General features: G+C 55.2%; 2 protein-coding genes across 6 annotated transcripts; both read right to left on the bottom strand.

The window, feature by feature from the left end:
- Positions 1-538: 538 nt before the first annotated feature.
- On the bottom strand, positions 539-7,636 carry ARL8A (ADP ribosylation factor like GTPase 8A). The gene is made up of 7 exons (XM_037496664.1): positions 7,382-7,636; positions 3,047-3,127; positions 2,635-2,708; positions 1,771-1,864; positions 1,529-1,596; positions 1,224-1,294; positions 539-792 (listed from the first exon to the last, which is right to left on the bottom strand). The coding sequence occupies exons 1-7, from the start codon at positions 7,502-7,504 to the stop codon at positions 743-745; spliced, it is 561 nt and encodes a 186-aa protein (XP_037352561.1). The 5' UTR covers positions 7,505-7,636; the 3' UTR covers positions 539-742.
- An 836-nt stretch (positions 7,637-8,472) lies between these two features.
- Positions 8,473-21,366, bottom strand: PTPN7 (protein tyrosine phosphatase non-receptor type 7). Of its 5 annotated transcripts, XM_037495662.2 has the most exons (11): positions 20,571-20,758; positions 20,008-20,180; positions 19,305-19,488; positions 18,948-19,032; positions 15,488-15,564; positions 14,217-14,354; positions 13,744-13,854; positions 12,878-13,035; positions 11,550-11,663; positions 10,591-10,722; positions 8,473-9,901 (listed from the first exon to the last, which is right to left on the bottom strand). In XM_037495662.2, exons 2-10 carry the CDS (start codon positions 20,127-20,129, stop codon positions 10,629-10,631), a joined length of 1,083 nt encoding a protein of 360 aa, XP_037351559.1. In that variant the 5' UTR covers positions 20,130-20,180; positions 20,571-20,758; the 3' UTR covers positions 8,473-9,901; positions 10,591-10,628. The 5 variants fall into 5 exon arrangements, with proteins under 5 accessions (XP_037351559.1, XP_037351560.1, XP_037351557.1 ...); XM_037495660.2 differs by lacking the exon at positions 20,571-20,758 and adding an exon at positions 21,259-21,366 and having other exon boundaries at positions 8,476-10,722; XM_037495661.2 differs by lacking the exon at positions 20,571-20,758 and adding an exon at positions 20,804-20,974 and having other exon boundaries at positions 8,476-10,722.
- Positions 21,367-21,963: the final 597 nt, after the last annotated feature.

Here is a 21,963-nt window from a genome sequence, read left to right as displayed (position 1 = left end):
TGAGAACAGAAAGTGAGGTGGGCTGTGGAGGTGGGAGCCCCGGGCAGGGGCGGAGCCGGGAGCCAGGGGCAGGCAGGAGGGGGGCGGGGGACACTGGCTCCCTGGCCCTCAGGAGGCTCCGGTCAGCCTGTGACATTCAAGCACTGCAGGGACGAGCCAGGGTGGGAAGAGGAAACAAACAGGACGCAGGGATGGTCACCGGGACCCAGGCAGGCACCCACCCCAGGTGCCAGCTTTCACCCCTCCTGATCTGAACCGGCCCTCAGCCAAGCCCACCTCTCTCCTCTCAGACCGCCCCCTCCCAGATCCTGACTGGCCCCTGCAGCATCAAATGGTTGATTTTAGTCTTTGCTTAAATTAAAAAATTAAAATATATATACATATATATACTGTACACACAGGACAATAACAGAAGAGTATTGAAAAGGGAAGTGGAGGCGGGGGGGGGGGGGGGGGCAGGGCTCTGGGGCCAGGGTTGACAAGAGGGTGGGAAGCAGGGCAGGGCGGAGGAATTAGGGGGAGGGGGAAGGTTGAGAGGTTAGGGGACAAGAATGGGAGCAATTTATTTTACAATAAAAACAGGAGTTCAAACCTCAGCAGAACAGGACTCTGGGAATCCCAGAGGGTCCCTCCCCATACCAGGTGAGGAGGGGTGGGCTTGGGGGGACGGCGGGGTGGGCGGGGAGCTCGGCTTCAGGTTGGAGGGTGACGATCCCTGGTCCGAGGGGGAAGGGCCGCAGTCTCAGCTTCTCCGTGACTTTGAGTGTTGAATAAGCCACTGTAGGGTGATGTCTGGAGGTGTGGGGGGCAAGAGAGAAGGTCACAGGGCTTCCAAAGCTATAGCCAGATCAACTCTAGGGGCACCAGAGGCCCAGAGCTATCAAGCCCCAAGCAGCCCCAGATGGGTGGCAGAGGCATGTGGGTGCTGTGAGAGACAGGACCAAGGGACACGCAGCAGCTGGAAGGGGCTGGAATGGCCTGGGTCAACCCTGTAGGGTGCTGATCTGGGAGGGGAGTGATTTGCCTATACAGCCAGTTGACAGCAGAGCTGGGATAATGTCAGAACCTGGATGTCCAGCCTGCCTGTCCTTCCCCAGAACTAGAGATCGTTGGGTTTAAAGAGACAGCCACTGTACCCACAGCACCCAGTGATGCCTCCCTGCTCCTCCCCCTGCCCTGTGCCTACTTCCTGGAATGCCAGCAACTCCCTCAAAGCCACATACCAATGTTGTCCTTTTCTTTGCAGGAGATGGAATAGCAGCAGATCTCTCGGTCCTGGATGGCAGACAGATTCCTGAACAGAAACCAAAATAGAAGCTGTTGAGGCAGAGACTGTCCAGCTGGTCTGGGGTGAGGGGTGGTCCCCCCTCTTGCTCAAAGAGCTGCAGTGGGGAGGGTGAGGCTCCTGGTCAGGTGGGCTCTGCTGCCACCGTGTGGCGACTCCTGAGAGCAGCAGCAAGGCCGCGCCAGTAGGTGCCTGGGGAATTTGGGAGCAGGGAGGAAATCAGCGAAGTGCCAATAAACTCACATCTTCTCAATCAGTTCCTTTTCATCCAATGCTCCCGGGAGGTCTCGCTTGTTGCCCAGGACTAAGACCTGAAGAAGAGAGGACAAGGCCTATGTCCAGGGCAGCTGTAGTCAGGGGACCAGCTCACTCCTCCGTGGTCTCCCGCCCTTCTCCCCACTCCTCCAAGTGCCTGACCCTCACCTGCCTCTGCCCCCGCTCCAAATGACTTCCCAGAGAGCCCTCCCCGCCCCATGATGTCTGACCGGGATGCCCTGCAGCTGCGGTTTGTCTAGCAGGTTGTGGAGCTCATTCTTGGAGGCCTCGATCTTCTCTTGGTCAGCAGCATCCACCATGTACCTGGGGGAAGGGCAGGGGGGTACAAGCAGGTTGAAACCCACAGGCTGAGGGGTAGGAAGGAAGAGAAAGAGCTGCTACTTGGAGGAGAAGCCTCTAGTTCCAGCTTGGCCACCTCTGGCTTTACAGGCCACCTGGGCCTGGCTCAAGCCAGGGAGGGGCTCAATGAATGCTCTCAACCCATGGGAGTAAAAAGCTGCAGGGACTCCTGTACCCCAAAGTCGCGCTCTGGAGGAGCTGTTACTCAGGTGGCTTGGGCCTATGGGGATTAGGTCCCCATAACTCTCCCCAAAATGAGCCTCTTGTTTCATGGGAAGGCTAGATAAGGCTGAGTGGGGAAAAAAAAACAAAACAACAACAGCAAAAACCGACACAACAGAACAACTCAAGGAATCTCCAGATCTTCCTGCAAGACACATTTAAAAACATGCGGTTAAAAACAATGAAAATGAAACAACCGTTTGTTGGGCATATATATGTAGGCTAAAATTATTTTTAAAAAGCAAGGCAATGCACCATTAAGCCACATGAAATTCAGGCCAGTGGAGACTGGGTGGGGAGACAAGGGGGTGAAGGCACAGGGACGGACGCTGGTGGTGGCTCTGCTTCTGAGAGACGGGCTGGGGGAAGCCAGTGCCAGCAGCATGTGCGGGTAAGGCAGCTGGCAGGGACGCTGTGTCCCGAGCTCCTGAGCCGAAGATTAAGACTGATCCGGTTCTGTGCCTCTGAGTTCTCACAGGTAGCAAGGGGGGGTCCTGCCCGCCTGCACTTACACGATGGCACTCACTCCTCGGCAGTAGCGCTCCCACATGCTGCGGAAACGGGGCTGTCCCCCGATGTCCCAGAGCTGAGAGGGAAGAGGGCGAGATGGTCTCAGAAGCAGGCAGGCCACTAGACCACCATGGCTCCCAAGGGCCCCTCCCCCACCCTAATTCCTCCATCTCCCCCCTCCCCCAGGGGTTCCTCTGCTCTCCAGGCCTGCTCCTCTCCCACACCCCGGCCCATCCCAGAATCTGTGCCCACCTTTCCCAGGTGACCAGCAAGCAGAGCCGAGCCTCTGCTTTCCCTTAGCTTCTCCTGCCAGGGCCTCAGGTGCCCTCCCCCAAATTCTGCACCCCACCCCCCAATGCATGCGTGTGCGAGAGCGCACACCCGTACACACACACACCCCTTGCCGCTACTCACCTTGATGGTCACATTCCCTTTGGTGATTTTGCGCATGTTGAAACCCACTGTGGGGATCATGTCCTCATTGAACTGTCCTGACTGGAAGAAAGGGTCACGATTGGAAAAGTGGCAAAAATTGACAGGACCCAGACACCCCCTGACAGACACAGGCAATCGAGCTGTTCAAGTAACGCAGAGGCCAGGCCAGGGGTTCTCAGGCGCACCTCAGGGGCTCACAAGGAGGCATCTCCCTGGCTTCCAGCAGGCCGGGACATAACCAATAGCTGTGCACCCCACACTGGAGATCTGTAATGAAGTGGCCCATCTTCCTCAGGCAATCTCAGTGTCTCAACCCAGACTGAGAAAATTCTAGCCTACACTTCTCTGTTGGAACAGAAGTCCCTTTTCTGTATTAAGTCTCCAGGGGAGAGGAAGAACAGTTACCTCCCAGCAAAAGAACCCCAGGAAGCTCATGGCAAACAGTTAAGGGGGTCTCAAAGGCAGCAGATGTAGCAAATATTTAAGTCCATTTTTTGGAGGTTAATCGGCCAACCCCAAAATGCAATGCCAGGTGAGCAATTGCTAGACTATTCACAGTTTGGGTTCATTTGCACTATGCTCCATTTGTTAGGTAATCCACATTCTGCAGCAGCTGTTGACTTCTGCCCCACCCCACCAGACAGAGAACCTTGTCAGGAGAAAACCCACATTGCCGTTAACATTAGTAAGTGTCTACTGGACATCAGAAGTTCCCTGTGATTCTACTTCCTATGAGCCACTTTCACATTCTAACAACTTTCATTTCTCCCTCTAAACTGTCTCCAGGATCTCTAGATGGTTCTAACCTAGTCACAGCCTCAAATAGACAAACTTCTCCAAGGTCATCTCCATGTTCACGTGTTCCCCAGCTCCCACACTTCCTATGCCCAGATGCAGGCTGAAGGAAATGGGGGTGCCTACTTAACCTTGAACCTGAGGGTGACCCGAGTGTTTTTTCCTCTGCCATACCCTTCTCTACCACCAGGAGGGAGGAATAATTTGCCTCAGGTCACATAAAGAGGTCAAGGGCTGACCACTGGCCAAGGTGAGGGGGATCAAACCTGCAAGTCTCCATGGAGACCCCGAGATTCATCAGAGGGAAGAGAACTGATTCCCCTTTATTTGCAAAAACCACCCAAACTCACTCTCCAGGCCCTTGAAGGCTGTGAGGACTGAATTCACAGACTGAAGCCCCTGACTGGGTGGGGTAAGCGCATGGGGCCTGTGGGCCATAGACGGCTTCAGAGAATGCCTGAACCCCTGAAACTGCACAAAACCTGTGTGTGCAAATTTTTGTTTCAGAGTAAAGTGTTTCTCATTGTTATCACAGAGCAAGAGTCCAAGAGCCCCTAAAAGTTGGGAATCACTGTGGAAAGGGAGGGTCCCTAGGGAGCCTCTCTTCTGGCTAAGTAGGGAAAACCACGTGCAGTGCAGTTACCCAAACCCCAGAGGGGTGCCAGGGTGGGGTGGGGCACCGCTGGGCTAAGGGCCACCCCAGCTGATTAAGAACAGTGAGTGAGGAAGGACACACAGCTGTTGTTTATCATTCCTCATCATGAGGGAGCTGGTCAAGACACCTCCCTGGTCCTCAGGATTTCCTTCTACAAAATGGGGTTTGGTTTCCGAGGGACCCGCAGTGCGGGCTCACAGTGCTTGGAAGTCTGGGGGAACACGAGGAACCACACTGCTGTCTGGCAGCGGGAAGACCCACAGCCTCCCGTGTAAATGGAAGTCCAGCCTGGCAGAATGGGACTCTGGGGAGCGGGCACCAGGAGGACCTTTAGGAGGCAGCCCCCAGCGCTAGTATTTCTAGTTCAGCTGAGAATCAGCACAAGTGGGAACCAGGTCAACACTTTTTTTCCCCTCTGGGATGCCTCATGGTCTCACAGGCCCCAGAGGCCTCACCCAAGGCTGGAAGGCACCCTAAAGTCATTGCCCAACCTATGATCTCAGACGCCCATCCCTAACCCCTTCCCTGCTTTCTCGGTTCCTCAGAGTAAGTCAAAGACCCATCTTCCTGCAACTCCCACCCTTGTTGCTAAGTCTATCTACCCGGGGTGCGCCCCGAGAGCTGGTCTTTCAGAGGGCTGATGTTCACCCTTTCAGATATTTGACAATGACCCCTCGTTTCTCTCAGGTGGAACTTCAGCTACTTTTCTAGCACCACCACTTTTTCAGAACCCTAATGAGCGGATTTAGAGGCCTACTCGGACAGCGCCTATCTCTTGTTCCCAGTTCACATCAGCAGCAGCTGGAGACATGCAACTCAGTCCCTGCTGACGTCAGACTTCACAGAGGGAGGAGGAAAAAGTGAATGGCAAGAAGGTTGGGACAAACAGGCCAAAGCAACAGGCAAAGGTGCTTGCAAGTCAGAGGTGGGCTGAGGTGGGCTGAGGCAGGCTGGGACCTGAGCAGTGCCAGACTCTTCATCCCTGGGGAGGATGCCCTACCATGATTATTCCAGGGGGAGGGGCAGGAAAGCTCTGGGAACACTGGCAACACCCTGACCTGGAGCCCCAGGCTCACAGGGTGTTTTCCTGGGGAAGCTCTTTCCAGGGAAATTTAGCTTGCACTTTCAGAATGTGCCCATTAAAGTGACAACTTTAATATCAAAAGGGCTCTCCAGGGATGGGGGAGGGAACTTACCCTGCACATCACAGAAAACCTGGCTGTGGACCTGAAGATGCTAAGATCCTGCTCCTGACCTGCCAAAGCCACCCACTCTTGCTATGATGCTGGTGGAGAGGAGACCCTCCAGGAAACAGGACCCACCTGTGTACCTGGGGATCCCTGTCCAGGAGCAGGGTTTCAAAAAAATGCTGCATGAGGACAACTTCCCTGGGGGCAGGAGGTGATACCTGGGCAGAGCCATCGGAGCAGCAGCATCTTGTTTCTCCCCTCGGCCTTACCCCAGAGACCTCTTCCAGATCTAAAGACTAGAAGCCATGCTGCCCAGGCTTGCAGAGCAGGCTCACAGTCCAGTCTGCCCAAGGAGCCTGAGAGCCCGAGTCAGTGCTAAGTCTAGCCAAGGGGTCTCTGACTCGAGGGTCAGAGCCTGGGCAGACAGAATTCCAGGGGCTCAGAAACCATCCTACTGAGAAACCCAGCAGGGCCTGAAGATACTGCCCTGACAGACCAGGAGCCAGGAGAAGTGGGTGGAGGAAGGGGCAGAGGTCAAATGTGAACAAAGCATATTTGGGAAAGGAAGCCAGTGCCCACACATGAGGTCATGGTGTACCTGCCCCTCCTGCCTCGGGCAGGGCTCACTTCTGGGATGCCCAGAGCTATGAGGGAGGCCCATCTTTTGCATGGACCACAACACAGGCAGGTGCAGGCACCAGGCTGGCTGCCCACGCTTCTTTGCTGACCCACCTCATCAGCATTTTCTGCCAATATCTGGTCAACCCACAAGTCTCAGAAACCTCGATGTGGAGACGGGGGACAGGGCCCCAAGCCTTCCCTGGTCCCCTAAGCCCAGTGCAGCCAGGCTCTGAAACACAGGCCGCAGCCATTACTGCAGCCTCAGCTCACACACCCAGAGAGCTTAGAGCTCATCTTCCCTTTTTTTTTTTTTTTTTGACAGTGATTTTAACTCCTTCCCCACCACTCCGCTGGCACCGAAAATACAAAGGTCCAGCTCAGTCCAGCTCAGTCGAGACTGGCCCAAAGCCTGCAGGACCACTCTCTCCCTTGCCCCCTGATGGGCAGGGCCCCTTCAACTCATCCCCGGGCCGGCCAGAGCGCCGCCACCAGCAACTTCAGAGCCAGGCGGGGACTCCAAACTCCCTTCACGCCGCCCTCCTCCCTGGACCCCTGTAGCCCTAGCCAGGGAGAGCTGCTCCGCGCGGAGGAGGAGTCTCCTCCAGCCAAGGACCTCAGCCGATTCCACTGCCCCAGGGGACACTTCCCCTCCCCCGCACGAGCACCCCGGCTTCCTCTCGCTGCGGGAGGGGCTCACCCCCAGGGTGGGGCTGGGCCCGCGCTGGCCCCCTCCCGGGGCCCCCGCCGCCCTGTCCGGCTGCCTCTCACGCGGGCCGGGCCGGGCCGGGCCGGGCCGGGCCAGGCGGGCCGCGCGCTTTCGCCCCGTCATGGCCCCCGCGCGGCCCGGAGGGCCTGGCTCCGGGGGCGGCGGGTCCCGCCCGCCTCGCGACCCCTCGGGGCCGCGCGTCCGGGGCGCCGCCTCGCCCCGCGCCCCCCCGCGTCCCCCGCCGCGCCGGCCGGCCGGTCCCCGCGGCCGTGCTAGGCCCCGAGCGCGCGGCCGCCGCCCGCCCCCCGCCCGCCCCCCGGCCCAGCCAGGCGGCGCCGGCCGCGCACCGCGATCACGTTGACGAAGGTGGTCTTGCCCGAGTACTGCAGCCCGACCAGCGTGAGCTCCATCTCCTCCTTCCAGAACAGGGCCTTGAACCAGTCCAGCAGCTTGTTGAACAAAGCGATCATGGTCGCTGCCGCCGGCCCCGCCCGGCGCCGGCTCCCGCCGCCTGCTGCCCTCGCGCTGCGGCCCCGCGCGGCCTCCCCGCTGCGGCCCGGGTCCCGCGGCTCGGTGGGGCGGCGGCTGAGCGCGGCGGCCGACGGCTCCTGCCCCGCTCCGGCGCCGGTGGGCGTGGCCTCGGCCCGCGCCGCGCCCCGGCCTCCGCCTCCGCCGCCGCCGCCGCCGCCGCCGCCCTAGCGCGCGGGCCGCGTCCCGCTGGCGCCGGAGCGCGCGGCCCCTCGTCCCGGCTGGGCCCGCGCCCGCGGCGGGGGTGCCGGTCGCCTGGGGCCGCGCGAGCGGGGCCGCGCGGGGAACCGCGTCGCGCTTTCCTCGCCTCCCGGCCGCCCGGCGCCGCGCCCCGCCTCCCCGGAGGGCCCCCGACCCCGCGGCCGGCAGGCCGGGCGCGCGCGGGACGCCGAGGCGCGGGCCCGGGAAGGCGCAGACGGGGCTTTGGCGCCCCCGGGTCTCGCTCCCAGGCCCTCTGGGGCCGCGGGGCCCCCTCCCCAGACGCCCGCCGGGAGCGGGGCGAGCCCGACCCGGGCGCCGGGACTCTCCGCCTCGCCTCCAGCCCGCGTGCCGGCCCGCGCGGGGGAGCCCGGCCCCGAGCCCGCCGGGTGTCTGAGGGGACGCGGATTTCCACGGCGATCGCCGTGGCGCTGACACAGATGAGAGTCTGCGTGTGTCCACCGAGAAAGCCCTGGCTAGGGCAAAGTTGGCCTGTTTTGGTAAAAAAAAAACAAAAACAAAAAACAACCCAAGTTTTCTTCAGGAGGACGCAGGTGCAGGGTCTGCTGGGACGCGCCTCCTTTCCTGCCTGGAAGGAAGCGCCCCTGGGCCGCAGGCACCCTGGCTGGGCTGTCCAGGCTGCAGGCAAGGCCTGTGGGGCCCGTGTGGGGGCCCTTAGTAACTGTTTTTCAGATGTGCTGACACAAAGTTTATTATTTTAGTCAAGATGCATAAACTGACCTCCCTGGTGGCGCAAGGGGTTAAGACGCAACCTATGAAGCAATCAGCAGCCTCTGCAGCTCAAGTTTGATCCCCAACCAGGGAGATACCCACATTGTGCAGCAGACCTCTCCTGTCTGGCCCACTGCTCCCCTCAGCAGTGTATTTTAGTCAGTCTGCCTGCTCTGTTCCCCGCTCTGTCTCTGGTGAATCCTCTCACACCTCTGGCCTGTACCCCAGCTCTTGTATGCATGCGTGCATGCATAAATAAATAAATCTTTTTTAAAAGATGCATAAACTGTTAATATCAACCATATCACGATCCCAAATGATTAAGCAGTAACCAAAGTGGAGGGGTCATAAAATCTTGACACTGCACACTATTTTGGGTTATTTTGTGTTGTCTTTCTAGTTCTCTGCCCTTTATAAATCCCTCTGCAGCTCCTAAGTTTCCCTTCTTCCCCATTTCCTAAATGGCTTCTGGTATCTCTTTGTTCTGCGTGTCCCTAGCAGTGCAGGAAAAGCTCATATCCAGGATGGAGAGCTGCAGCCTGTTCCTACTCTACAGAACTATTTCTAGAAAGAGGCCCCAGAGGCCAGAGAAGATGAAGAAGTCTTTATTCTCCCATTTGGTTACTTCTCCAGACCTTGTATCCTCTAAGTTCTGGACCAGGATTGGGGCAGCAGTGCCAGGGAGGGGAACCCTCAAGCCCAAGCCGCCTCTCCCCTCCTGGCTGGCTCTGAGCTCAGGGCAGACAGGCACTTGAGAGCTCTCCGCCCAGCTTCCAGGCACAACAGTGGTTGCCTCTCCTACAGGTTAGGAAAGGTGCAGGTACAGGTGAGCCCATTCCCAGAGCTGGAAGGAAGGAGCATTTCTCAGTAAGGCCAAGCAGAAGCAAGAAGAAAATTGATCTCAGTGTCAAGGCTGTAGGTCTTCAGCAGAGGTGATGAATGAGAAGGCCCAGCTGTTCTCCAAGGTCCAGTTTCTTGGGGGTTTCCTCCTTGGCATCAGCAAAGATGGACCCCTGGCTGAGTTCCAGGAGAGATGGTGCCTTCTACCTTGGATTCAAGGACCTGATGTCTTTCTGCAGTGTGGGAGTTGGCCCTGAGAGAGATCTGGGGTGCCCTGGAACTTGTGAGGATGCCAGGGTGTTTGAGCTGAGTTAGCTGGGTAGACTGCGAGGGTCCCAATTCAGTCTGAGTCCCTGGGTCTGTATGGAGTGTTTTAGCCCAGATTGTTTTGGAAAGCCCCAAAGTCTCTGGGCATACTCTGCAAATGGAGGGCTGGAGGGCAGAGATGGGGACTGGCTATTTAAAATCAGTTCGATCTCTTTTCAAAGGTAGATTTGATTTTCCTCTCTTCAAAAATTCAGGATATCCAGGATGTCTTCAGGAAGCAGGACAGATGATGTGGGGCCTCCCTATGAAGTAGCCAGGGTGAGTGGCTGGCAATTATGAAGGTGGGACCCACTCTTTGGACCTTTGGGGGGTCCTCACGTTTCCCTCTCCTGCAGATTTTAACTTCCTGGCCTTGTCAGCTCTGTAGCTTATCCCCAGCACATGTGTGGGCACAGGGGTAGTCTGGTCCTTGGTCTCTATGAGGGGTATGCAACCCTCAAAAATGTGGGGTGAGGAAGCAGTGAGTCACTGCAGAGTGTTGAGAACTTGGCCAAGGTGAAGACCAGCTTTAGCATCTGGCCTGTGCTTGGGCAGGGCCTGCAAGTGGATGACTTTGGGATCACTCTCTTGCCAGCCTCAGAAGAGGGTACTGTTGGAACAACTTCTAGGAACTTCTGTTGTAGCTAATGTCTGTGTCATAGATGGGAGGCTGGAACTCACAGAGCATTTGAGAGAGACTGGGACACGTGGGTCTTTCTCAGACCTGTTGTAAGTGCCAGCTCCCCTTTTTAAGTCTGGAGGGATGTGGGAGGTCCCCCCAGTGTTCATCTGAGGTGACTAGCAGGAGCAGAGGGGTGGCTGATGGTGACCTGAATTTGGCCCTGATCTGGCAGGTGCAGCTTCTTGTGATGGCTCTCACTGAGGGGTACCCCCATGCCCATGGGGACCCCAGATCACAAAACCCACTTGGCCCAGACCCATGTTCCCAGACCTGAGGGGAAGTTGGCACTTGGTGGAGGGTGGGAGGGGTTAGGGGCCGGGCTCCTCTGGCAGCTGGGCCGCGTACAGGGCCAAGGTGTGGTGCAGGAACTGGTACTGCTCCGAGGTCTGGATCATCCCCCCCCTGTGAGGAGAAGCACAAGAAGGTGAGCAAGGCAGGGCAGAAAGCTGATATCTCAGGACCAGTGTCTTTGTCATCCTACAGGAGAGATTGACTTTCCGGAAGAACCTGTCATTCCTTCACACATATTCATCCAGGTGCTGGCAGCCGGCCACACCTGCTCTGTGAGGGGACGCCCTCTGCCCCTCACTCAGGGCCAAGCCCCCTGGTTGGTTGTGCCCAGGAAGAGGGGCCCCACGCTGACTCCTCAGTTCTGGGGGCAAATAGGTTTCCTAATTCCTCAGGCCACACTCCTCAGCCCCAGTTCCCCAAGCCTCTTCCCAATAATCTTAAAAGTAAAATAATAATTCCACATATTTGTAAGGTAGGGTCTCATGTTCCCCAAACGCTGTCTTATCAGTTAATCTGTTCCTTGTCACAGCTCTTGACCAAGAAGCCAAGGGCACAAGAAGAAAACAACAGCTCACAGGCCCACAGAATTCCCCCTGGGTTGTCTGTCTCCAACCCCATGCCTGCCTGTACCCAGAACCCGCTGGACTCTGTTCCCCTCCTTTCCCCTCAGTAGGGAATTTGGAAAAACAAAACTGAAAAAGACAGAAAGTTCAGGGTAAATAGATAGGGTAGCAGAATTGGTTCTAGGCCTCCAAGCCAACATTCTAGACAGAGAGTCTTTCCTGGGTGTTAGTTTCAAAATAAACAGCTCTTACGCAGAAGGGGCCCCTTCCTTTCTCACAGGAAGTGCTGACGGTGACATGCCTGTGTGCCCTCGGACGCTAGTGGCGTCTTTGCCATTCTTAACCTTGTTGGTCCTGTTGTACCCATGGACCCACCTGTCCAGTCGCAGTTGGCACACGATGCCCAGGATGTCCACTTCCCCACGGGCTTTCAGCTGCTGACAGCCGATCCGGGTGGCGATGAAGCAGCCAGTGCGGCCAATCCCTGCACTGAGGAAAGCCAGGGAAGTGTTGAGGACCAGGGAGCATAATGGCCGGGAGAGTGGGGAACACGGGGTCAGGTGACCAGGAGCCATGGGGATGGGTCCCAAACCAGAGAGGAAGCAACAGGAACTAACGGGGTGTTGTGGTCAGGGATGCTGCCTCTTTTTACTGTCACCCTAAATCTCCTGGTCACCCTGCAGTTCCTGTGGACATTTTGATACACTCCCTTCTGCTTGCTGTCCACAGGGGTTTCCAGCTAACAGGGGTCACACTGGGCTGGCTGCCCTGGACTCCCCCTTACCCACGCTGATTCCTCCCAGCTACAGACACTTCCTACCTCGGCTCCCTCCTACACTTCTCTCCACCCTGCCCTTGTACCCAAAAGGTTTCCTTCTTTTTAGCTTGCCTTCTGCGTGGCTCTCACTCCACCCACTTTTTACTCTGTAGCCACAGTCTTCTTTATAAATGGCAAGTCCAAATTTCTAAGTCAGTCCTACGAGGCCCCTCATCATCTGGCCTGCACTTACCTTCCAGAATCAGCTCTCATTTCTAACCCCCCATGACCTTCGGCTCCCTCTGCTTCTAACTCTGCTCCTGACAATGCATCTCGGTTAAGTTCAACTCTGTGCCTTTGTACCTGCTGTTCCCTCTGCTGGAGCACCTCTCCTTTCCCTCTTTGCTTGGTTAACTCACCTTTCAGGTCTTAGCTTAGCTGAGAAGTCCTTTCTCCCAGAAAACGTTCTCTGTTTGGCCTAGGCTGCACTAGGCAACTTGGACCTGTGCTCCCCAAACACCTCCATCACAGCTCTCCATATGCCTTGTGTTTAATTGTTTAACCTGCTGGCTTTCCCATCATATGGTCAGCCTATCAGGGCAGAAGCCAAACGGTCTCATTCATGGCTGTTTCCTTAGTGCCTAACACTGTTCCTGGCATGGGTCTTCAGCAGACATTTGCTGAATGAATAAATGAGTGGCAGGCAGTCTGCTACCTCCTCCCACAGAGGCCTGGGAACTTCCAGATATTAGGTCCCCTCCCCTTTGGGGGTCCACATCAGCCCAGGTGCTGCATGAGGAGGGTGCAAGAACAGGGCAGGGGCTGAATGGCCTAGAGATTCCTGTCCAGGTGAGAAGGGTCTGCTGTGCTCTGCTTTAGCCCCTGCCAGGAGACACCCAGTGGAAGGGAAGCGGGCCCAGAGCTGCCGTGGGGGAGGGCCGCATACCTGCAGTGCACCACAATGGGCCCGGAGTTGACAGCTGTCTCTGGGCTCTCCTCCACCTCAGCCACCAGGCGCAGCAGGGGCCCAGCTGACTCTGGGGTCTGGTGGTCAGGCCACGCTGAGAAGAGCACGTGCTTCACGGCCCTGCACTCCTGCTGGTGCTGGGGGGACCAGCATGAGAACCAGAGTCAGGAGGGGGCGCTGCCTTCTTCTCTGGTGCCAGAGGAGTGCAAGGGCTAGAATCACCCCTCAGGCTAGTCACAGACTCCAAAGCCGACTCTTTCTGTTCTTCACACTCCACTGCCCCCTCCTCTGAAACTCTGGAAGGAGCACTGTCTCAGGAGCGGGGAGGACCCAGGTCAAGGCTTGGCTCTGCCTCTAACTAGCATGACTCTGGGTAAAACTCAGACTCATTTTCTTCACCAAGAAAATGGAGACAGTGAGATTGTGTTGATTTACTTCCCATAATGCTCGGAGGATAATGAGTTGGCCGAGAAATGTTTTGAAAGGTACAAGCCACTGAGCAATAACAGAAAACAATCTGAAAGCTCTTTTAACATGTGTTACTTTCCATCTCTTGCACCTCCTGGGGTCCCCTCCGCGGGCCTCCAGGGCCCCACCTCTGCTTTCCATTCAGCATAAATGAACAGGCTTTCTGGTGGGGGCCTATTTGGTTTGTTGGTTCGACTCTATGAGGCAAGAGGCCCCCTGAAGACTGAACCCATGTTTCTTTCTTTTACGCCTTAGGCTCTTGTGGGCCCAAGAAGGTCTAGATGAGCAGAGCTTGGGTCCCAGTGAAAGTCAGGCCTGAGTTCCAGAGACACTGGGAGCGGCACCCACCCCAGCACCAGCCCTACAAGAGCCCGTACCTGGATGGTGAGCTGCCGCACCGTGTATTCTGCGCGCTCCTTCACCTCTTGAATTCGAATCTGGAAGGGCCCATAGGTTTCCTCTTCTGTTGGCCAGTAGTGGACACATTTCTAGAAGGCAGGGAGCTGGGAGTCAGAGGGGGAAGGGCCTATCAGCTGAGCAGGGCTGAGGCAGCAGGAAGAGAAGTGGGATCCCTTTCCCACCTCTCACCCCCACTGGAAGGGCTGGGCATAGCCTGGGGCGCACCTGGGCTGGGCTCTTTTGAACTGGCACCTGCAGATGAAGAGCTCCCCACCCTCCATTCCTGCTGTGGAGTATGTTATCTCAGGTACTCTTTGATGGGTGCAAGCTGGGCTTGGCTATAGTCTCAGCTCCCAGGGGAACCCTGGTCCTGAGTTGCCCTAGTGGGGGCAGGTATATGTGTGGTGGGGGAGAGGAGCCCTTTCTGGGACCACCAAGGCCTGCCTCCTACCTCCTTGCCCTCTCGGAGCTGAGTGAGCATGATGATGAGTGACACATCCTCCTGCCACACCATCTCCCAGAAGTCCGACACGGTGTTGGGCATGGGGCCCTGGGTGGCAATGTAGACCTTCTCCTGCCCATCATAGCCCTGGGAAGTGGAGGCACCCATGGGTGGGAAGCAGTGAGAGCAGGGCTCTGGGGAACTCCCAAGCTCTGCAGGTCCTCGCTCAGGCTGAAGGAGTAAACGCACAGACACACCAGGCGCAGGCGCACCAGAAGTCTCTGGTAGAAGGGACAGGGGCTCTGAAGTGAGGCATATCTGGGTTCAAATTCCCAGTTGTGCCTAACTTTACTGGCTGTGCTGCCACAAACAAATTACCTAGGCTCCTGCAAGCCTCTGTCCTCTCACCTGCAAGTTGGGGGTGATACTATCTACCCTGTCCCTTGTGCATTAAATTCAACAAAGCATTTTAAGAGCCTGAAATGTTGTTTCCTTCCTCATCTGCTGCTTCCTCACAAAATAACAGTGTTCAGTATCTGTTAAATGCCTGTTTTACTTTTACATATCACTTTTAAATATTTAGAAACAAGATGGAGCTCACTCTTGAGAGTCTTTCATTCTCCCCTTCAGGGTCCTCAGCTTCCTGTTCCCCAAGATGATGGTGAAATCCAGACCACTGCTCACCCTGGTTGCTGTGGGCAAGGGGGAGGTGCTTCCCCAGGGTATAGGCCTGACATTTTCACCTCTGCCCCACCGACCATGGACCTACCCAGCTTGAGCCAATAGAGGGCGCTGCATTTACTTAGGGTCAGCAGAGGTGGGAAGGGGATTAGAGCGCAGCTCCAAGCTGGATGTCTATCTCCACAAAGGAGGGCTTGTTAGGGGAAGGGGTGTTAAAACTTAATGTAGTGAATGAGGAGACAGTGGGTAGCTTGCATTTGTGCTGGTGCCACCCATGCAGACCTCTGGATCAACTAGCTGGCAAGAAGCTAGGGATCGGGTTCAAAATGCCAACTTCCTGTCAAGTTTAGAGGACAGGCAGGGATGAGTGATGGGTAGGTTAAGGGGACTCTGTGACCCCTCCTTCTCAGCATTAACATCATCTCTGTCTTGAAGGTTGGTGTCTTGGTGTCTAGATTGGTTCATTGTCTGACCCAGCTTGGTAAGGCCCGGACTCGCAGCAGGGAGACCCAGGCTCCTGGACCACTAGCCAGAGGTATTCTTTGGGGACCTCTTTAAACACAGCCCCACCCCAACTCCTTCGCTGCCAGGCCACTCACTCGGATGTAGTTGGCATTGATGTAGTCTCCGTCCTCTTGGCTCTGTGCCCGACCAAGACAGACCCGACTCTGGGGATCTAGGAAGTGAAAATCAGCAGAGGTCAAAGGTCAAAATCAGCAGAAGTCAGAGGTCAAATGGTGACCAACTAATGCAGACTCCAATGAGGCCAGATAGAGGAGCTTCCTGTGCTTATCTCAGTACCTGAGTCTAGCAAGTGGCTGAACACCCATTGAATTATTACATGTAGGCAAAAGGAAGCCACAGAATGCTCTCAGCAATAGAGTGACATGCTCAGAGCAACAATTTGGCTTGGGTTAACTGGGCGGAGTTGCTTAAGATGCACTAACAAGGAAAAAGCAGGGAGCAGCAGAGACATAGTGGCAGGAGAGGGCGATCAATAGCCTTGAGATCAATGTAGATGTAGAACTGGATTGAATTGATAGGAATGAAGAAAGAAGCCACGGAGGAAGACTTTCTGATGGCAAATGCATGATTAAAATCATCCCGAAGTGGGTCTAGAACCCAAGTTTCATTCTGCCACTGGGGGTGTCCTCATCTCCCTCTAGGGGAGAGGTTTTCTCCACACTAAATCCAAGCAAGGATGAGAGGCTAGTTTATGAGGAAAGGAGAGAAGATTCCCTTTTCCAGAGCCAGCATGCTTCTTGGAAGAGAGTATCCTGGATGCCAGAGAATCCCAGGCACACAGACTTCTCTTTGGTAGCTTTGGGGCTAGCTAGAATGAGGCAAAGGACTGCTCCCCAGTCCCCTTGATGAGTGCTAACAATCTCTACCCACCCATGCAGGCAGAGCACTAGACACTGGGAGGGTTGAAACGGACAGGAGCAGATGTGGTACAATGTACAGTGGAGTATTATACAGCCATAAGAAAGAGTGTAGCACAGTCATTTTTAACACAATGGAGGGAATTTGAGAAAATTATATGTAGCAAAGCTAAGTCAGAATAATAAAAACAAACATTGGACATTCATATAGCAAACAGCAATTCCACTCCTCTATGGGGAGCAATTCCATTTCCCCTATGGAAACAACCTAAGTGCCCAAAACCAGATGAGTGGATCAGGAAGATGTGGTCTAGGTACACAGTGGAATACTACTCAGTGATCAAAAAAAGATAAAGCCAGCAATTCCACTCCTAGGCATCTGCCCAGACATGAATACACCAGCTCAAAGACTTTAAAAAAACTAGTGCACTTCAAAAAAATTCTGTTCAGTCAGTGGAGTTGGGAAAACCAGACCTCCACATGCAAAAGAATGAAGCTCGAAATGGATACACCTCGGACGTAAGACTGAAACCACAAATTCCATAGAAGAAAACAGAACACTTCTCGACATAGGCTCCAGTGATGTCTTCGCAGATATGTCTCCAACAGCAAGGGAAACAAAAAGAGAACGTAAACACCTGGGACTACATCAATCTACAAAGCTTCTGCACAGTGAGAGAAATGGTAACTAAGACAAAAAGACGCCCAATGGAATGGGAAAAATATTTTTACACCATACATCTGACAAAAGGCTAATATCAAAGATCTACCAAGAAAACAAATAACCCAATCAACAAATGGGCAGAAGAGCTAAATAGGCAGTTCTCAAAAGATACACAGATAGCCAAGAGGCTCATGAAAAAAATGCTCGTTATCACTTATTATCAGGGAAATGCAAATCAAAACCACAATGAGATACCACTTCACACCAATGGGAACGACCCATATCAAAAAGACCATAAACAAGTGCTGATGAGGATGTGGAGAAAAAAGAGCTCTCCCACACTGCTGGTAGGAATGTAAACTTTCCAGCCCCTAGGGAAAGCAGTATGGAGGTTTCTCAAGAGATTAAAAATAAATCTGCCATCAAACTCAGCAATTCCACTCCCAGGCATCTACCTGGACATGAATACACCAGTTCAAAGGGAAACCTGCCCTCCCATGTTCATTGCAACACTATTTACAATAGCTGAGCTATGGAAACAACCTGAGTGCCCAAAACCAGATGAGTGGATCAGGAAGATGTGGTCTAGGTACACAGTGGAATACTACTCAGCGATCAAAAAAGATAAACTCATGCCATTTATAGCAACATGGATGGAGCTGGAAGGAATTATGGTAAGCCAAATGAGGCTTGATGGTGTCACTATTATGTAGAACATAGAGAAACCAAAGGGTCAGATAAAACCAGACTGAAAAACTAGCCCTTGAAAGAAGACTTTGCAACTGAGACACGGGGGGAAGGGAAGGGAGCAGGAGGGTGAGCACAAGGGGAGGGAGCACAATGGACTGTGCTGGTGGACTGTGGTGCTTTGGTGGTGGGAGGACTGTGGTAACTGCGCTAGAAGGGGATCCTGCACTTCCGAAATACAAACAATAATGTAAACCAATGTGACCTAAAAAAAAATTTGTTTTCAATAAGGAAAAAATAAAACATCCTGAGGGCCCTAAGGGCAGGAGGGAGGGAGAAGGGAAAGGGACAGGAGACACAGGATGGTGGTGGGGGAGAAAAGAAAAAAAAAGCTCTTTACAAACCACATTATAGAACAAAAAGAATACAGATAAAATGGAATATCTAATTGATGAGCTGTATCTTATCAAAGTTTAATTGGTATATAAAACAATTGTATGTTCTAGTTTAGGGCACCTGAGACTTAATGAAATTCCAAACAAGTAACTAAAAACCTAGAGGTCCAATAATAGGAAAATAATGAAATAGTTTAAATTAAAAAATAAGTAATGAAATAATATAATTACAAACCACATTTCCTTTTGTATTGGTGACAGCTTCATTGAACTATAATCTACATTTAAGAAAATAAAGAATGGGCAGAAACAGTGAGCTAAGGCCTCGAGACTAGGACTTTCTGGGGTTGGGTTGGCCATGGTCAGAGGAGGGGTCTCCAAAGAGTCCATGAGTGTGGCCCCCAGGCCTGTTTCTCAAAATCAGGAGCTTGCAGGTCAGCCTCTTTGGCCTCGTGACCTCCATCTCCAGCCCCGTTCTGCTCTCGCCAATCACTTTTCTGCCTCCATCTGAGTTTCTCAAAACCTCTCTCTGGGCACCACCCTGAAGGTACCACTTCCACCGCGACCATCCGCAGGGTGTTTCCCACATGTGGACATGAGGAGGAAGACAATTTATGGTAACTAGCTGTGTGAACTTGAGCAAATTGCACAACTTCTCTGATCTCTGATTCTTGGTTTCCTCATTATAAAACGGCATTAGAATGCCCCTGCACCAGCTTCGTAGGGTGGTTTCAAAAATGCGTTAATATCAAGGACTCGGAGCCATGCGCGACCCACAGTCAGTGTGGAAATGTGAGTTGTGTTACTGTGGAATGGCCACACTCATTCCTCTGCTGAAGGAACTAGCTCTTCCTGCCCAGGGCTGTGAAGCCTGCTCGGTGTCCCCGCGGCAAGGCGGCCCCACCTCCCTCGACCCCACTGCCATCCTTACTTGGCAAGATGGTCTTGTACCGGTCCTTGGAGGCATGGCCGGGGATGTCCAGGTCTTCGGAGTTGATAAAATTTGAGGGGATCTTCTAACAGGGAGAGGAAGCCAGTAAACAGCTGACCCCCTTTCTAGGTCCATTTTCCTTTCCACCCTTCCCAGCAGTGTTGGCCCTGGTCATCCTTCCTGGCACCCGAGTGTGGGTCTGGGTGGGTGTGGGGCAAACGAGGCAGCACAGGGTAGTCTCCTCCCTGGTTCGTGGGGTGCTCTTTCCTTAGTACCCACAGAGAAGACATGCCCACTGCCCAGGAGAGGGTGGCACCAGAAAAGCAGAGTGACTCAGTGGGGACTCCAAGTTCTTACCAAGAATTCCTCTTCCAGCTGCTTGGGGCTGGGTGGCTGGTGCTGCAGGGCCCAGCGGGTGAGGGGGTGTCCAGCTGTGCGTAGAAAGTGTAGGGTGACCTCCCGGGGTGTGTTCACTGAGCAGATGGGCTCCACGGTCCCCAGCGAGCGCACGTCCAGCATCAGAGCCACGTTGGAGCCCCGCCTGAGGCACAAACAGAGCCCAGTGAGTGTCCATGAACTTGACTGCTTGCACAATTCTGGTTGTTACAGTGCAGACAGGAGAGGCCGCTCTTTGTTGTGCTCTTGACCCAGAGGCCCAACCAGTGAATTCAAGGGCTCAGACCCCTGCTGCACACCCTTCTCTCCCCGTCAGGCAGAACAGGACAAACTTGAACCCCCACTGCTCCTTGCAGTTGCCCACTGTTTCTGTCCCTGCCCTGTCCTCTAAAGTTCCCCCCTACATCCAAACTGCCCCTAGCTCTGTCCCAGGGGTTGCTTAACCCAGCCCAGGCTTGGGGAGCAGGCACAAGGCTGACAAAATGTTTTGTGCCCCAGACATGTAAAAGGCATGCAAATGACATGCAAAGGAGCTCATTGGGTTTCCTTCCCAGGTTGGGATCAACATCTAGGCCTTCTGGGCTCAGCAGCCAGAGCTGGAGGGGCAGATGGTGGCAGGATGGCGGTGCTCAGGACAGACGCCCTCTCCCGGGAATGATCTCACCTCTCCTGCAGCCGAACATGCTTCTTGGCTGGTGCTTTGGCGGGGGGAGGCTGGGTCATGGCTGCCCCCAAGGGTGAGGTCGGCAGTTGTGCTCTGGAGCGTCCGCCACAGTCCTGGACCATGCTGGGCTGGGTGCTGGGCCCAGGGGAGGCTCACTCAGCCATGAGGGTCACCTGAAAGACAGGGTCCTTCATCTGCTCACTCCAGCCTGGCTGACTGGCCAGCTTTCTGCCCTGTGGCACCTCTGGGGGTGTCCCTTGTTTCCCCAGAGACTGTGCCCTTTTTCACCATGGGAAGGACAGGATTTCTCTGGTGGGACCCAGAGTGGCAAGGAAGTTGGGATTAGCATAAAGGTAAGATAAGGGCAGGGATTGTGGGTGCAGATGGGAGAATCCAGTAGGAGGGGGAGAAAGGAGAAGGGTTGGCCTGAGCCCGAAGTGCACAGGCTCTATGTTGGGGGCCCAAGTGAGAAAAGGCAAGGGAGGAAATAGAAAATACAGGCGTTCTGTGCAGGAGGAAGGGAGAGAGCTCACAGAAACCACTTCTGAGTCTAACCAATGTACCTTGTCTGAATGAGCAATTGGAGGCCTCTGGCGGCGCTGGAGCCAGTTGGGGACCCCGGCATGCGGCTGCTGGCTCCCAGCAGGACCCTCTCCTAACTGCTGGCAGTCCCATTCCCAAGTTCATTTCTGGCTTCTGGGGTCTCTGTCCAGGGAGGTAGGCTGGGGGTGCTTCCTTCCTCCTCTGCCCATCCCCCATCTCCCGCCTCTGTAACTGTCACAGGAAATGGCCTCACCAAGCCTTGAGCGACAGTGCATGATGGGACGACAGCTGGGGGCACGAGACGGGGCACAGAGGTGGTGGGGCCATCTCCTCTTGGGGGGCAGTCCCCATCTTCTGGACCCAGGGTCACAGCTTCCGAGGTGTGTGTGTAGGGGGGCGGCATTAGCACTGCCAAGCCCGCAGGGACAGAGGTGAGGGGCACGGAGCGGCCCATGCAGAGGTGGGTGGCAGGGAGAGGTTCTCCAGCAGCAGGAGGGGGTTCCTTAGCCTTAGCTCTCCTTGCAGCTCCCTGCAGCTCCCTTGCTTGCCCCCTGGGGATGCCAGCTAGGTCAGCACTGGGCCCCAGCCAGGCAGTGCAGCGCCCAACGTCCTTCTCACACCTCCTCCTGGGAGATGCCCTCCCCTCTCCCCAGGGTTCACACCACCCCAGGGCCACAGCACCGCTCCTCCCCCCAAACAAGTACTTACTGAAGCAGCTGTGTCCCCCAGGCTGCCTCTTGCCAGCTGTCTGTCTGTCTGTTGGTCTGTCTTTGAGGGCTGAGGAGGCTTCAGGAAGCCAGCTTCCTCCCTCCGCCCCTCCTTGCTGCCACCCACGCACACCCCAGCTGCCTGCTGCCCTCCTGTGCCTCCGGCTGCCACCAGGGGTCGGGTGCCTCTGTCTGTGCCCTCCGGGGTAGGCTGGCAGTGTCCCAGCTCCTTAGCCATGGCTCCAAGACCTGCTCCCCAGGGATGGATGAGGGGCTGGACCATTCCGGGCCACCACAATTCTCCTAGCTCCTGAACCCGCTTCCTGTCTGCTGGCTTCTCCTCTGGGGCAGAGCTCAGCTGACCCCTAGCTCCTTGAGGTCCCTCCAAGCACCCCAGGTTGCTCCTGCTTAAGCTGACTGTGGTCAGAGACTGCTTCAGCCTCAGTGCCCTTGCCCTGGAAACCCTGGTCCCTTCAAGTCTTGGGATTCACGGTCAGGAGCAGGCCGTGTGTTCCCAACGCAGGGTAGCACAGATGAGGAGTGGGTGGGGGATGACAGGACTTGGGAAAACTGTTGCACAAAGGCCCAGAAGGGACCCCCCAGGCCCTGAGCCACACCCCAGCTCTCAGCTGCCTCTGATCTGAGAGGGGGACAACCAACCCGGAAGTAGGTTGGAGAGAGCTTGTGGGTGGGTCTGTGGCCCCCA

Source organism: Talpa occidentalis, unplaced genomic scaffold (genome assembly GCF_014898055.3).
Source record: "Talpa occidentalis isolate TD23 unplaced genomic scaffold, MPIMG_talOcc4v2.1 talOcc4.8, whole genome shotgun sequence".
NCBI classification, from domain to species: Eukaryota; Metazoa; Chordata; class Mammalia; order Eulipotyphla; family Talpidae; genus Talpa; species Talpa occidentalis.
The sequence above is the reverse complement of the archived record's forward strand: the minus strand, read 5'-3'. Positions and strand labels throughout refer to the sequence as shown.

Coding starts and splice junctions, on each gene's coding strand:
- ARL8A (XM_037496664.1), bottom strand. CDS start 7,504: ATGATCGCTTTGTTCAACAAGCTGCTGGACTGGTTCAAGGCCCTGTTC. Junction 1,865..2,634: donor CGAGGAGTGAGTGCCATCGT/GTAAGTGCAGGC, acceptor CCCTTCCCCCAG/GTACATGGTGGATGCTGCTG. Junction 1,597..1,770: donor CGCAGCTGCAGGGCATCCCG/GTCAGACATCAT, acceptor TCTCTTCTTCAG/GTCTTAGTCCTGGGCAACAA.
- PTPN7 (XM_037495660.2), bottom strand. CDS start 20,129: ATGGTCCAGGACTGTGGCGGACGCTCCAGAGCACAACTGCCGACCTCA. Junction 15,565..18,947: donor GTACAAGACCATCTTGCCAA/GTAAGGATGGCA, acceptor TTCACTTCCTAG/ATCCCCAGAGTCGGGTCTGT. Junction 10,723..11,549: donor TGCCAACTGCGACTGGACAG/GTGGGTCCATGG, acceptor TTCTCCTCACAG/GGGGGGGATGATCCAGACCT.